This window comes from Bombina bombina, chromosome 4 (assembly GCF_027579735.1).
Source record: "Bombina bombina isolate aBomBom1 chromosome 4, aBomBom1.pri, whole genome shotgun sequence".
Lineage (NCBI taxonomy): Eukaryota > Metazoa > Chordata > Amphibia > Anura > Bombinatoridae > Bombina > Bombina bombina.
In genome coordinates, this window is record NC_069502.1 from 85,062,729 (window position 1) to 85,078,990 (window position 16,262).

Below are 16,262 nucleotides of genomic sequence, written 5' to 3' on the forward strand. Positions count from 1 at the left end.
ATGCAAAACAGATGATACTCTTCAGCCAAAAAGAAAGAGGTAGCCGCAGCTTTCTGACCCCTACGTTTCCCAGAAAAAACAACGAACAAGGAAGACGACTGACTAAAATCCTTAGTCGCCTGTAAGTAAAACTTCAAAGCATGGACCACGTCCAAATTATGTAACAGCCGCTCCTTCTTAGAAGACAGATTAGGACACAAGGAAGGAACAACAATTTCCTGATTAATATTTCTATTTGAAACAACCTTAGGGAGGAAACCTAATTCAAACTCCAAGGAGGAGCAATTGGTCTAAATACAGGCCTGATTCTAGTCAGTGTCTGACAAAAAGATTGGACATCTGGAACATCAGCCAGATGCTTGTGTAACAAAATAGACAAAGCAGAAATCTGTCCTTTTAAGGAACTTGCTGACAACCCTTTCTCCAATCCTCCTTGGAGAAAAGACAAAAACCTGGGAATCCTAACCCTACTCCATGAGTAGCCCCTGGATTCACACCAATAAAGATATTTATGCCATATCTTATGGTAAATTTTCCTAGTCACAGGCTTACGAGCCTGAATCAAAGTATCTATGACCGAATCAGAAAACCCTCGCTTAGATAAAATTAAGCGTTCAATCTCCAAGCAGTTGGCTGCAGAGAAACTAGATTTGGATGATGGAAGGGCCCCTGAATGAGGTCTTTCCTCAACAGAAGCTTCCACGGTGGCTAAGATGACATGTCCACCAGATCGGCATACCAAGTCCTGCGAGGCAACGCAGGAGCAATTTAGGATCACTGATGCCCTCTCCTGTTTAAGCAATCACCCAGGGAAGGAGAGCAAATGGAGGGAACACATAAGCTAGGCTGAAAGACCAAGGCACTGCCAAAGCATCTATCAGCTCGGCCTGGGGATCCCTGGACCTAGACCCGTACCTTGGAAGCTTGGCATTCTGATGAGATGCCATGAGATCCAACTCCGGCCTGCCCCATCTGAGAATAAAGTTGGCAAATACCTCCGGATGGTGTTCCCACTCTCCCGGATAAAATGTCTGTCTGCTCAGAAAATCTGCTTCCCAGTTGTCCACAACTGGGATATGGATTGCAGACAGATGGCAAGAGTGAGACTCCGCCCACTGAATTATCCTGGCTACTTCTGTCATCGCTAAGGAACTTCTTGTTCCTCCCTGATGATTGATATAGGCTACCGTTGTTATGTTGTCCGACTGGAATCTGATGAACTGGGCCGAAGCCAACTGAGGACAAGCCCAAAGCGCATTGAATATTGCTCTCAACTCTAGGATATTGATGGGAAGGAGAGACTCTGCCTGAGTCCATACACCCTGAGCCCTTAGGGAGTTCCAAACTGCTCCCCATCCTAACAAACTGGCATCCATTGTCACTATCACCCATGAGGGGCTGAGGAAGCATGTCCCCTGGGATAGATGATCCAGAGACAACCACCATAGGAGAGAGTCCCTTGTCTCCTGATCTAGAGTTATTTGAGGAGATACATTTGTATAATCTCCATTCCACTGTCTGAGCATGCTCAGTTGCAGAGGTCTGAGATGAAAACGAGCAAACGGAATGATGTCCATTGCTGCTACCTTTAATCCAATTACCTCCATGCACTGAGCCAATGACGGCCGAGGATTGGTCTAAAGGGCTCGGCATGTATTCAGAATCTTTAACTTTCTGACATCCATCAAAAAGATTTTCATGGATAGAGAGTCGATTAGAGTTCAAAAGAAAGGAACCCTTGTCTGTGGAACTAGTGAACGCTTTTCCAGATTCACATTCCATCCGTGAGTCCTCAGGAAGGATAGAACAATGTCGGTATGAGACTTTGAAGCTGATAAGACGACGCCTGGATCAGAATATCGTCCAGATAAGGCGCCACTGCAATGCCCCGTGGTCTTAGAACCACCAGCAGAGATCCCAGAACCTTTGTGAAAATCCTGGGTGCCGTGGCCAGACCGAAAGGAAGAGCCACAAACTGAAAATGTTTGTCCAGAAAGGCAAACCTCAGGAACTTGTGATGATCTCTGTGGATAGGAACATGAAGATATGCATCCTTCAGATCCACGGTAGTCATAAATTGACCCTCCTGGATCAATGGAAGAATTTTACGAATAGTTTCCATCTTGAAGGATGGAACTCTGAGAAACTTGTTTAGACTTTTGAGGTCTAAAATAGGTCGGAATGTTCCCTCTTTTTTGGGAATTACAAAGAGACTTGAATAAAACCCCTGTCCCTGTATTGGAACGGGACTTATTACTCCCATGGAAGAGAGGTCTCCTACACAACGTAAGAACGCCTCTCTTTTTATCTGGTCTGCAGATAATCGAGAAAGAAGGAACCTTCCCCTGGGGGAAGAGTTTCTGAACTCCAACTGATATCCCTGAGACACAATTTCTAGTGTCCAGGGATCCTGAACATTTCTTATCCAAGCCTGGACGAAGAGAGAGAGTCTGCCCCCCCACTAGATCCGGTCCCGGATCGGGGGCCGACCCTTCATGCCGACTTGGAAACAGCAGCAGGCTTCTTGGACTGTTTACCCTTGTTCCAAGACTGATTGGGTCTCCAAGTGGACTTGAGTTGTGAAAAGTTCGCTTCCTGTTTAGAGGAGGAGGAAGAGGGAACTCCCTTGAAATTTAAAAAAAAAAAATTACTCTGTCGACCTCTCTGCTTGGATTTTTTTTATCCTGCGGGAGGAGATGACCCTTACCTCCCGTGATGTCAGAAATAATTTCCTTCAAGTCAGGCCCGAGCAGGGTCTTTCCCTTGTAAGGAATAGCCAAAAGCTTAGACTTGGATGACATCCGCAGACCAAGACTTCAACCATAAAGCTCTGCGTGCTAAGATGGCAAAGCCCAAACTCTTAGCCGTCAATTTAGTAATCTGCAGAGAAGCATCCGTAATAAACAAATTAGCTAATTTAAGAGTTTTAATCCGATCCTGTATCTCTTCCAAAGGAGTCTCAGCCTTAAGAGACTCTTCCAGAGCATCAAACCAATAAGCGGCCGCACTGGTGACTGACAATGCAAGCCGCAGGTTGCAACTGGAATCCCTGATGAACATAAATTTTCTTAAGGAGACCCTCCAATTTCTTATCCATAGGGTCCTTAAACGCAGAACTATCCTCAATAGAAATAGTAGTATGCTTGGCCATAGTAGAAACAGCACCCTCAACTTTAGGGACCGTCTGCCACGAATCTCTAATAGTGTTGGCTATAGGGTACATTTTTTTAAAAACTGGAGAAGGAGAGAAGGAAATACCTGGTCTCTCCCATTCTTTTGCAATAATCTCTGAAGCCCTCTTCAGGGCTGGAAAGACATCCGAATAAGATGGAACTTCCAAGTATCTGTCCAACTTACTCAATTTCTCCAGAGGGACCACTATTGAGTCACAATCATCCAGAGTAACCATCACCTCCCTCAGCAATAAACAGAGGTGCTCAAGCTTAAACCTGAAAGAAACTACATCAGAATCAGACAGAGGTAAAGCACTCCCTGATTCAGAAAGTTCACCTTCGGAGAGTTCCTCAGTACCCGCCAACTCAGAACCCCGGGAGGGTACGTCAGTTATCGCCATCATAGTATCAGAGGCTGAATTCACTACATAGTTGTCCTGTCTTGGACGCTTGCTGTGCAATATGAGAAAATTAGCTAACGCATCAGAAAGCGTAGAGGACATCACTGCAGCTATGTCTTTTAATGTAAAAGCTGCAGAAACAGGAGAAATACAAGGTCCCGCTTGAGCGGGCGTTAAGGGCTGTGACGCTTGGGGAGAAAGCTGCGGTATGCTCTGCAACTCATCTGTAGACTCTTGAGAAGCATTCTTAGTCAAAGATTTGTCAAAAACAATTTTGTCTCTAAAATGTAAGGCCCTCTCAATGCATGAGGGACAAAAAGGAGCAGGAGGTTCCACAGTGGCATCCAAATACATAGAACACGCTACAGTCTGGATATCATCTGCATCCATGGCAATAGAAAGCAAGAAGCAATTTGGGCTTAAAAGTATAGGCTTTTAACTTATAGCCAACCAGTATAGAAATAGCAGCACAGACTAAAATCCGTCAGAATATTTTAAACCTGAGCAGATACTGTGCCTTTAAAATAAACAGGTGTTAACATATGTCAGATACCCTGAAAAAGTTAACAATATAATCACTCTTTAAGGATAGACTTTTATTTAGGATGAAACATAACCTAGCACCTCGCCTCAACAGCTCTGCTGAGGTGCCTACCTGCCCCCATGGTCCTCCGACCACACTTGGAATTGAACCGGAATGTATTGCACAAACTACCAAGAACGCTCGTTACACTGTCAACCATGCGGCCGTGGCGATATGCTTAGACTGATCCTTAGCAGCTGGGACTTCCGCAATAAAGTCTGCACGGCAAGGAAAGTCAAGCGCGCCAAAGAAAGTCCTGCCCATCGTGGGCGTCGCATCAGCCATTACTCTGCACGGCAAGGAACATCCGTAGTGATAGACTCTGCGCGGCAATGAAAAGCCACTTCTCTAACAGACAACCGCTTTCTCAGAAAGACCGGATCAACAACACAAAGACTTAAACCGGAGTCCTATAACAAGACTCCGGTAACACACTCCCAGCGTCCAAACGTAGAAGCACACTGTAGCAGTGACCTATACAAGCCCCATCCTGAAAATCACATTAGGCCAAATAAAATTATTAGCTCCATAATGTGACCCCCTTGTGTAGGTCGACATTCTTTCCACCCATGACAACTCACACACACTGTTACAGAAAGCAGCCCTACTTCCAGAGGGTTCTTGTTCCTCAACAGATCAGAAGTAAACAGTCCATTCTGAGGTAGACTGTTTCCTAGAAAATAAAAGACTGCACTTACCTCTGTGCTGATCAACAGCATGAGAAGTCCCACAGGATCAAGAGGTCTTCTCCCTCCTGCAGTTCTATGGACACAGAAGGGCCTTAGTTAATATCTGCTAAGACCATCAGTATACAAAGGGCAGCACTAATATGGGAGGCGCAGTGAGAGTTTATTCCCACCAGTTCCCATTGCTCTAAAGCCACCTGTAGTTCTATTCTAGAGGCTGACAAGGAATACGGCTACACCCTATAGTAAAATAGCACTGACTGGTACCATTTTAAAAATAATAAACTCTTGATTGAAGAATCTAAACTAACACCTAACTTTGCCTCTTCCTATCACTAACACAGGCAAAGAGAATGACTGGAGTGGGAGGAGCTATATATACAGCTCTGCTGTGGTGCTCTTTGCCTCCTCCTGCTGACCAGGAGGCGATATCCCACAAGGATGAAATCCGTGGACTCATCGTATCTTGTAAAAGAAATGAACGGTCTAATTCATGGCAGCAATGCAGTATTTGTATGCAAGTGGTGTGCTTAGGCAAATCAGAAAGTTGCCTAGGGCAGGGTTCTTCAAACTTTTTTCCCCCCAAGACCCAGTGCCATGACACCACATACCTTTGTGACCCAATTTTTATACTTGGTCTGATATTTTCTTAAAAAATAAACATGATAGCTGCAATTTGTGGCAAAGAGACTAAAATATGTGCATGCTTTATTCCCGATTGTAGTCAAAATTGAAAGTGTTGTAAAACGTAATAACACACACACTCTCATACAACACACACCATACAACACACACACCACAGTCATACAACACACACCATACACACACACAATCATACAACACACAAACCACAGTCATACAATACACACCACACATACACACACAATAATACAACACACAGACTCTCATACAACAAACGCACACAACACACACACACTCATACAACACCCACCCACAATAATACAACACCCACCCACAATCATACAACACACACACCCCATACACACTCTTACAACACACACTATTATACAACACACACACTTTCATATAACACATACACACTTTCATATTACACGCATACCTTTCACACACTCTCATACACAACACACGCACAGCACACACACACACACAATCTCATACAATACAACACACACACTCCTACAAAACACACACCAGTTGCGACCCAGTACACATGGTGTTGTGACCCAGTAATGGTCTTGTGATGCACCTTTGCAATCTCTATACATTTGCTCTATTTAACCATAAAGTACAACTAATCAGGAACTGCACTAATTACATCTTCCACTGAAGTGTTTGCAGTAAAAGGCATTGTGGTTAAAGGGACATGAAACCCAAAAGATGTATTTCGTGATTCAGATAGAACAGAGCTTTCCAAACTTTTCATGTTGGTGACACACTTTTTAGACCTACATCATTTCGCGACACAGTAATTCAGTTGTACCAGCAAACAGGAGGTTAAACTAACTTGTTTTAAGAGATACAGATACATAAATTATATAATAACAATGTATTTACAAGAAATAGTATATATGTGCAAAAATTAAAAAAAAAAGTTCAACAACACCTATAGCTGCTTACTATTTTAATGGGATGTATGAGATTGATGAGATGAACACGGTTTCTGAATATTTAGTAGAATATAAGATAAAGACATTCACATTTCATCATCAAGCATTTTTAAGCTTCCATTTCCTATCCATATATCAAGAGCAGGAACAGCAAAGCACTACTGGGAGCTAGCTGCAAAAAAAAAAAAACACTGACTTCTGACTTCAGCTCAGCATTTAAGCTGCTGCCCTCAGAGTTCTGCAAGTCTAACTGACTACTGCCCGTGCTGCAAACACACTGCTATCCCACTCACTGACTACACATGCAGTCAGGAGCCAATGTGTCGCCAATGAGAATAGTTTCAGTTTCCACTGAGCTGCGCCAATAGGTTAAGATGATCTGTGACCCACTAGGTATCAATCACTTGTCAACTACGTGTTATGAGTAGCAGGCAGGCGGAAAGTCTGGAAAGCACTGAGATAGAACATACAGTTTTAAACAACGTTTGCTTCATCCTTTTGGTATCCATTGTTGAAGGAGCAACAATGCACTACTAAGAGCTAACGGAATACATCAGTAAGCCAATGATAAGAGTAATAAATATCACCAATCAGCAGCTAGCTCCCACCTCCCGAGCCTACCTAGATATGATTTTCAACAAAGGATACCAATAGAACTAAGCAGACTAGATAATAGAACTAAATCGGAAAGTTGTTTAAAATGGTATGTTCTTTCTGAATCATGAATGAAAAACCTTGGATTTCATGTCCTTTTAATTTATAAGCTGTTCCCTTCTAGCCGAAGGGGAACACATGTTAATAAGCCCTCGCCAGCAAGAATAGGGAATGAAGTGTCATATTTAATCCTTTTTTAAGCAGCATTAATTAGAATTAACAGAGAATAGCAGGGTGGGCAAATTCACAACTAAAATGTAAGTTCTGGCTTCTAACTTCAGAGTGTTCTGTATATAATTCCCTTCCCTGGCCCCACAAAAAATTGCTTCATCAATACTGACTGGTTCCTAAGCTTCAAATATATTTATCAACCCCTGGTTGTAGAATCCATAGATCACACAGGAAAGCTTTAGACAACTGGTAAAACGGACACTGTCTTCCTTCCATAGTGACATGTTATAAGAATATCTGTACTGGGACATCATATTAACCATTTCAGCCTCAGACTTGCTTACTAAGTGAAGAAGCATCTTAAGCATGTCAGTCAGGAGGAGTCCCAGGTAAGGAACCCAAACCCAGGGTGCTGTAATACCCTTCCCAAGAGCAGATGGTGTACTCCAACCCAAGCAGAGAAATGTGGCTCATCATGCTTAGAATTCCAAACCACGGGCTGTGACATTAGTCTTGTAACACACAGCCTGGACAGAAGGGAGCAGGGATTCTAAATTCCACCGTAGCACATATCTAGACAACCCTGCTTCAACCACCCGTTGGCTTCTCAGGAAACTCTTACATGAGTGTGCAAGGTAATGTAATAAACACATCTGACAACAAACCGCATACAAAAAAAAATCACTATTTGTATATTTAGACAAAAAGATCAATTAATTATATTAATTACACAGCATCTTACTTACAATCTTTCTATTTATACTGGCAGTATCATCAATATGTAAGCTCTTTTGGACTGTTTCTCCAAAATAGGTTCATCCTTTTTAAGCCTGTGATTTTTGCTAAATTTAATACAGAATTCAGTTTTATGGTTCACCGTTAGCAAGATACAGGATTCGTCTTTTGCGACATTTATATTAAATTACTAAAAGCTGTATTAAAGGGACAGTAAGCACCTTGATTTTTTTTATATACAGTTTCTAATTTTTAAATGCACCCTGCTGACTTCTTAAAGGATAATCCTTCTACATATCTATCCCTAATTGGCTTTATCAAATAACTGCAGAACAATGCATTTTATTTACACTAACTTTATGAATAGGACTAAAGCCTTGTTGTCTGCAAACTAAAACCCAGATTGGCTATTGAAAAAAAAAAAAAAAATAATAGGTTATGGTGTCAAAGAACTGAGAAAGCCATTTCATATAGAAAAAAAATAAAGATTTCCTCATACATTTTATACTCTGCAGGTTGAAAAAAGTAATTAGAAACACATTATGGTTATGGGTAAACCAATTTTACACTACAATGCCCCCTTATTTTATATAAACAAATCCCGATCCCACTAAATCATGCTAAAGATTTTGTCAGTTCTATTTATATTTAATACAAATAAAAAACCATCCATATCCTTCAAAATCCAAGAAGTTTCACCATAAAAACAAACAAATTAAATACTGCATGATACACATCTAAATTAACCTCTTAAGGACATATGAAGGAATTTTTCCGTCATAAAACAATTGAGCAAACTGAAAGCTGTGTCCTTAAATAGTCTTGGGTCCAGGTGTGGTTATTTAACCCTTTAACACAAACATATCTAGACCCTCCTGGAACCAAGTCTTATCTTGCACAGAACATACAGTTCCTGACAGATCCATATCTAATTTACCCAAACATGCCTGAAACAAGTCGTTTGTTTTTAGTTTTTATTTCGCAAACAGCTTAAAAGGACAGTAAAGTCACGATTAAACATTTATGATTTACACAGAACATACAATTTTAAACAACTTTCCAATTGACTTATTTTATTTAATTTGCTTTCTTCTCTGGTTATCCTTTGGTAAAAGGTTTATCTATGTAAGCTCAGGAGCAGCAAATAACCTAGGTTCTAGCTGCTGATTGGTGGCTGCATATATATACTGAATGTCATTGGCTCACCCATGTGTTCAGTTAGAAACAAGTAGCACATTGCTGCTCATTCATCAAATGATAACAAGAGAATGAAACATTTGATAATAGAAGTAAATGGGAAAGTTGTTTAAAATTGTATGTTCTACCTAAATCATGAAAGAAAAAAAATTTGGGTTTCATGTCCCTTTAAAAATGGAGATAGAACATTTTTATTTAATTATTCCATTTTCAATGTACTTTTATTATGTAATTTGTTTTAGTCTCTTGGCATCCTTTCTTGAAGGAGCAGCAAATGCACTCCTTGGAGCTAGTTGAACATATAAAGTGAGCCAATGACAAGAGACATTAAGTACAGCCACCAATCAGCAGATATCTCCCAGTAATGCATTGCTGCTCCTGAGCCTACCGAGGTATGCTTTTTGACAAAGGATACCAAGAGAATAAAGCAAACTAGAAAGTTGTTTAAAACTATGCTCTCTCGCTGGTTTTCAAACCTGTCCTCAGACCTCCCTAACAGGCCACATTTTGAGGATATCAAAAATGGAGCACAGGTGAAACAATCAGCTGATTAGTAACAAATGGTTATTTTACCTGTTCTCATCCAAGGTAATCCTGAAAACCTGGCCAGTTGGGGAAGCCTGAGTACAGGTTTGAGATGGTATGGATGTACATTGTTTGTACAACAGCACATGCAAACCCCGCTAGACCCTGATTAAGTCATATCTCATTTACATAGGTTTTGTTTTTTGGGGGTTTTTGTGTGAAAAATATTAACAAATACGGATCCAGGTATGGCAAGATTTGTCTTTTACCTGCTTCTATTATTATGCAAGTCTGTAAGTTAATGCCAGTCAGACCACACAGGTGTTTAAACCATCCCTACACTACTGCACTATAAAAATGATCACATTCCTAGGGGTACATTAAATATTTTTTTATTTGACGTTTACATAAGATACCACAACTGATTAATCAACAACCAATTATAGGTTAAAGGGGCAGTAAAGTAATTCATGATTCAGATAGGGCATGTCATTTTAAACGTTTCCAATTTGCTTTTATAATCAAATGTGCTTTGTTCGCTTGGTATTCTTTGTTGAACGCAAAACCTAAGTAGGCTCATAGACTAATTTCTAAGCCCTTGAAGGCCGCCTCTTATCTTAGTGCATTTTATTAGCCTTTTACAGATACAGTGCTAGTTCATGTGTGGAGTTACGCATGAGTCAGCACTAATTGGCTGAATGTCCAAGTTTGTAAAAAGCACTGAGATAAGGGGGCAGTCTGCAGAGGGTTAGATACAAGGTAACCACAAAGGTAAATCTAACATTATTGGCTATGTAAAACTGGGGAATGGGTAATAAAGGGATTATCTATCTTTTTAAATAATAAAACATTTAAAGTAGACTGTTTCTTTAAAGGGACAGTAAACAACAGAATTTTTGTTGTTTAAAAAAAGGTAGATAATTCCTTTATTACCCATTCTCCAATTTTGCATAACCAACACAGTTATAATAATATACTTTTTACCTCTGTGATTACCTTGCATCTATGTCTCTGCAAACTGCCCTCTTATTTCAGTTCTTTTGGCAGACTTGCATTTTTAGCCAATCAGTGCTGACTCCTTGAAGCTTCACGTGCCTGAGCTCAATGTTATCTATATGAAACACATGAACTAACGCCCTCTAGTGGTGAAAAACTGTCAAAATGCTTTCAGATTAGAGGCAGTCTTCAAGGTCTAAGAAATTAGCACATAACCTCCTAGATTTAGCTTTCAACTAAGAATACCAAGAGAACAAAGCAAAATTGGTTATAAAAGTAAATTGGAAAGTTGTTTAAAATCACATGCCCTATTTAAATCTTAAAAGATAGTTTTTTTACTTTACTGTCCCTTTAACAACACTCTGGTGGACAAGTTCCAAAATGGTGGCACCCATAATTTTACAGGAGCAAGAAAGGCTTAGTGTCTCTTTAGTTAACAGAAAATAATAGCGACAATGTTTGAAAATTGTATGTTCTATGTAAACCATGAACGTTTAATTATGACGTGCACGTCACTTTAAACAAAAACTGCAGAACACAGATTAATATGGCATTTTTACTTTGCATAGATTGTCAGTTCTCAGTACGAACAGTAGAAGGTGCAAATGAGCAGAATAAAATATGTTCACTTCTAATTTGTAACATTTGAGCTTGGGCTAGAAATAAGCTTTTTGGACTATTTAGACCTAAAGTACATACAAGTGTCTCCCACCACATAAAAATTCATATGATCAAAGTAGTACTAGGTAAAGAATAGCTGATATTTTTATTATCATTTTTCTAGCACTGTTATTAAGCAAGGAAAATACAAATTGACAATCCCACTCGTAGATAGAACATGATCTAATTAATTAACACGGTATAATTTGAACATGCCCCATCTGGCTACTTCACCAGTGCGCCCCTCTGCACACTGATGGTCAGAAATATTTAGGTCACTGTGAAGCAATAGACAAATTAAAAAGACTAACTAGTTTACATATTCACCCCCCATTTATTCTGGTCTATGAAGCATGTTTAGATTCTCCACGATAGGTCGTTATATAGCCAATATATGGGGTTAGCCGTCTTATTTAGAGGAGAATGGACTAGTATTTCACAGCTGAACTGTGCTTTTGTGTGGAATCACAGTGATTTACATCAGGAAAGTTCTCCACAATTGTAGGCTCCTAAGCAAGTAAGTTATGTCTCTTCCCAGTTGAACACTTTCTTGCTTTTGTTCTACATGCAAGCGACAGAGGAATTGTCTCTATAAAAGGGAATCAATACCTTACACACTACTCAGAGTGATAAAGCTGTATCTTTCTAAAGAACCCCATACAGGCTGAAACGTACATCTAGGGGAGGTTGTACTAAACCCATCTCCAGAGAAATGCCTTGTATTTCTGGGTAGGTAGTCATTTTGGAAGGGACCTAAATTATATAATTAAATGGTTAAATTGGACATAAGACGCCGTTCTCTAGGTAGGCACTATCCCAAAGAACAAGCTACTAAGCTGTGTTTGTTCCCTGCTGGGCCCTTTCTTATTGTTGTAATGCCTTCCTATTTCCCCAAAAAACACTTCCTCTCCCGATTCAGGATTTATTCTACAGTGCTCTCATTACAGAACGTGTAATTTCCTTAGAAAACATTTTAATCACAAGCCTCATCTGACGCTCTACAGCTTCTGGCATTCTTTAGTCTGAGGGATTTAGTTCATGTAATATATTGTGTACAAACAATGCATAAACATTTAATTTTATCTGCTTAGTATTTTAGTATGGCCCACTGCATACTGCAGTATGTACACCCATAAACATGGCTGCACTACGAGTCCAATTAAACAGACAGACAAAGGAGGACAGCTGCCACTTTAATGTAGGTCACATTTCTTGCCTGTGTATTGCCAACAGGCACGGAGACATCATTTCCAGACTCATGCTCCATCTGGTTTCATTGCAATTAGCTGATGTCTTGCATATCAGTTATGTATTCTAAATAAAAAGCTGTGCAGCTTATTATACTTCAAGTACAACTTTGTAATGAAATAGAAATGTAATACGCTTGTTCCGAGTCCATCCTCATCTGTGAGCCCCTCATACCAGTATCTTCACCAGTCTATGTCCTAATTCAATCCATCATACTCTAACTTGCTCAGTACTATTAACTAGCAATAGCGCCATGTCTCTACCTGTGCTGCCTCTCAGCACGTGGTACATGCACCGCTGGGTATATGAAGCTTTGGTAAGGGGTACTCCTCATTTTTACCGTAATGCAACATTTCACAGGAATCTGCATTTCTCAGTTCTACCATCATCATGTATGGTTCACCCAATGACAGACACATAATAATACAAAAACTATGTGTGTGTGTTTTATGTATGTGTTTACTCTTCACATTGTTTTCTTTATTATATGTTGCTCTAATTTTCCAAAGGTAAGACTGGATTTTAAAATAAATTCCTGAAATCTTAAAAATATATCGGTTATCAATTATTCACATTATGGGGTGGGGTACGCACACTTTTCTGAACAATTACATGTTGCAAAGGTGACCGACAATGGTCTAGACTCAATATTACTTTATTCCAAGGCCCTACCTGCTAAATTGAACTAATCTGTCCCCTATATCAGCAATACAGAAGAGACAGTTCTTACTTTTGTAAACGTGAAAAACAAAATCACATCCTAAATAAAATTTGTAGATCACTGTATCTGTCGCTCAAACATTTCCTGAAATGACAATTACAAAACAAAACTATTAAAGGAGTCAACAAACATAATTGTGATCAAATGTATTACATAGTTCTTCTTAAGGAAATAGGCATAATCCGATATGAGACTTGGCATTGTCCTGCCTGCTGCATAGATATCTTGATATAGGTCATAGGAAAACCAAACGTAGAAGCCAGAATCTAAACTGCAAATACAATGGAAGTCCTGTTCTGGATAAATGATGTTCCCATATAACTATTTATTTAATAAATACAATTTGTATTTCCCATTGCTACAAAATAACAACTTTTATATTATACACTGTGTAATTTATTGCCATGCCCTCGGTTTCTAAAATCTAAGGATGGTTTCTTTCATAACTAGAGCTCTTGTCCCCATAGAAACACAGCAGTCATTTCTCACTAGCACAGCCTGTAAGCACAAAACGCAACACAGCGTGAAAAACACACAATTAAGGCTATTTTTTTTGTAAATGCACAAAATGCAGTGTGTGACCTTAAAAGACCCTCTGTATAAGAGATCACTGATGTTCAGCTGAAGTTTTGGTTGACTCTCACAACCAACTGGCATAAGTGAGGTTAGTTTTGTCAAGCCCTTTATAAAACATTTTATACTGGTAAAATACATTTATCAGAGGGTAGCAGCTAGGAAATCAGTTTATATCTGACACTAAAAACTAGTAAGTGGTCTGTAGGTGAGGGTTAGAATATGACCCTTCTGTCACTCAAAGGTGCTAAAGTTCCTTTGACTTTCTAGCCAAATAACATTAAACTAGCTGGGGTTACAAATAAAAATAAAAATTCAAACACTTGTTGTTCACCAAAATGTAAACATTATTTAGATAATAAGCAGGTGCATCTAGAGGCAGTTTTTGTTGTGAGAAGAGGGTGCAAGGAAATTTACACACCCAAAAGTCTAGAAAACTAGCAAATACGCAAGCTATGAGGGACATTGTTTTGTTCAAGACATACATTAATCAAAATTATTAAATTCATAGAAAATATCTAAAAATTCATTAAAAAAAGCTACTGGGCCCCTCACTAATAAAATAGCCGGCTACTTACAGATCAATAAAGTGCACCAAGTTTAGGTTGATAATAGGAATAATCCATGTAGACAAAGTACTTGGATGATGCCACTGACAAGAGCCAAATACTTCTTCGAAATTACTATCCCATAAACCCAGCAGGGTAAAGCAGGCATGCAATAAAACAGGTGGAACAAGTCAAACACACTGAGATGGTACCGTTACCACCGGGAAACTGATGCCAGGGCATCCCCTTAACTCAACCAGTATGTTTTTCATCCGTAAGGACGCTAAAATCCACTTAAGAGTGTGCAGTTGAGACTGGTAGCTCAACTCACAGCGGCAGTTTCCTGATGGTAACGGAACCATCTCAGTGTCTTTGACTTGCTCCGCCTGTTATATTGCATGCCTGCTCTACCGTGCCGGGTTTATGGGACAGTAATTTTGAAGTAGTATTTGGCTCTTGTAAGTGGCATCAACCAAGTGCTTTGTATACATGGATTATTCCTATTATCAACTTTAACTTGGTGCACTTTATTGATCTGCAAGTAGTCAACTACTTTCTTAGTGAGGGGCCCAGAAGAACGCAAAGGCTAAATAGAGGAAGCTGGTACTTACCGGGTATCCCCTTTGGACAAGTTGGTGTTTGAGGGATAAAGGATGATTTGATTGTTTTCTGCGTCCACCACACATTTTGTATGAAGGTCCAACTCTGTAAAGAGAGCACATCAAGTATGAGACCACATTATATTAAAATCTCAAACTCTACAAGTCAACCTCAAACATGTTCCAGAGGGTCAACCTTACAGTGTAGGCTCGTCATATTGTCCATTAACACCCAGATCACATTTAGCAATAGAGAACTATAGCAACAACAAAAAACACACCTAATTTTTCATTTTAAACCAGTTTCAGAATGCTACAACAAGCACTAAAAGGGACATGAACCCCAAAATGTTTCTTCATGATTCAAATAGAGCAAACATTTTAAACAACTTTCCAATTTACTTCTATTATATTATTTGCATAGTTCTCTTGGTATCCTTTGTTGAAATTCATACCTAGGTAGGCCAAATAGCTGGGAACTAGCTGCTGATTGGTGCCTACACATTTATGCACTAACCTAGCTCCCAGTAGTGCATTGCTGTTCCTTCAATATAGGATAACAAGAAAATGAAGCAAAAATTTATAACAGAAATTATTTTGGAAAGTTGTTTAAAAAATTGTATGCTCTATCTGAATACTGAAAGCAACATTTTGGGTTGACGTCCCTTTAAAACTAAGCAGGAATGTAACAAGAGTTATCCTATTGTATATGCTACATACTTCAAATGTACCATCAGATAACCAATTCTAGCTCTACGGAAATAGAATTATCATTTGCCCTAATTTTAAAGTCTTTATACATACAAAGTATTTTTATTCATAATAAAATGTCTTTCTACCATTCCTGATTACAATTACAAATCATTAGATCATGACCTTTCTGTTTTAGCCCAGAGGGGTACAATCTTCTCTTGTAATTTATCTGTTTTTCTCTTGTTAAGTGTATCCAGTCCACGGATCATCCATTACTTGTGGGATATTCTCCTTCCCAACAGGAAGTTGCAAGAGGATCACCCACAGCAGAGCTGCTATATAGCTCCTCCCCTAACTGTCATATCCAGTCATTCTCTTGCAAGCCTCAACCAAGATGGAGGTTGTAAGAGGAGTGTGGTGTTTTATACTTAGTTTATTCTTCAATCAAAAGTTTGTTATTTTTAAATGGTGCCGGAGTGTACTGTTTATCTCAGGCAGTAGTTAGAAGAA

General features: G+C 39.4%; 1 protein-coding gene across 1 annotated transcript in view; it reads right to left on the reverse strand.

Annotated features, from left to right (window-relative positions):
- Window positions 1–16,262, reverse strand: part of KIF13B (kinesin family member 13B) — a 654,496-nt gene that overhangs the window by 525,438 nt on the left and 112,796 nt on the right. Inside the window, exon 2 of the mRNA XM_053709534.1 lies at window positions 15,072–15,165. Within this exon, the coding sequence (XP_053565509.1) occupies window positions 15,072–15,165 (94 nt within the window). The remainder of the gene's footprint in view (window positions 1–15,071; window positions 15,166–16,262) is intronic.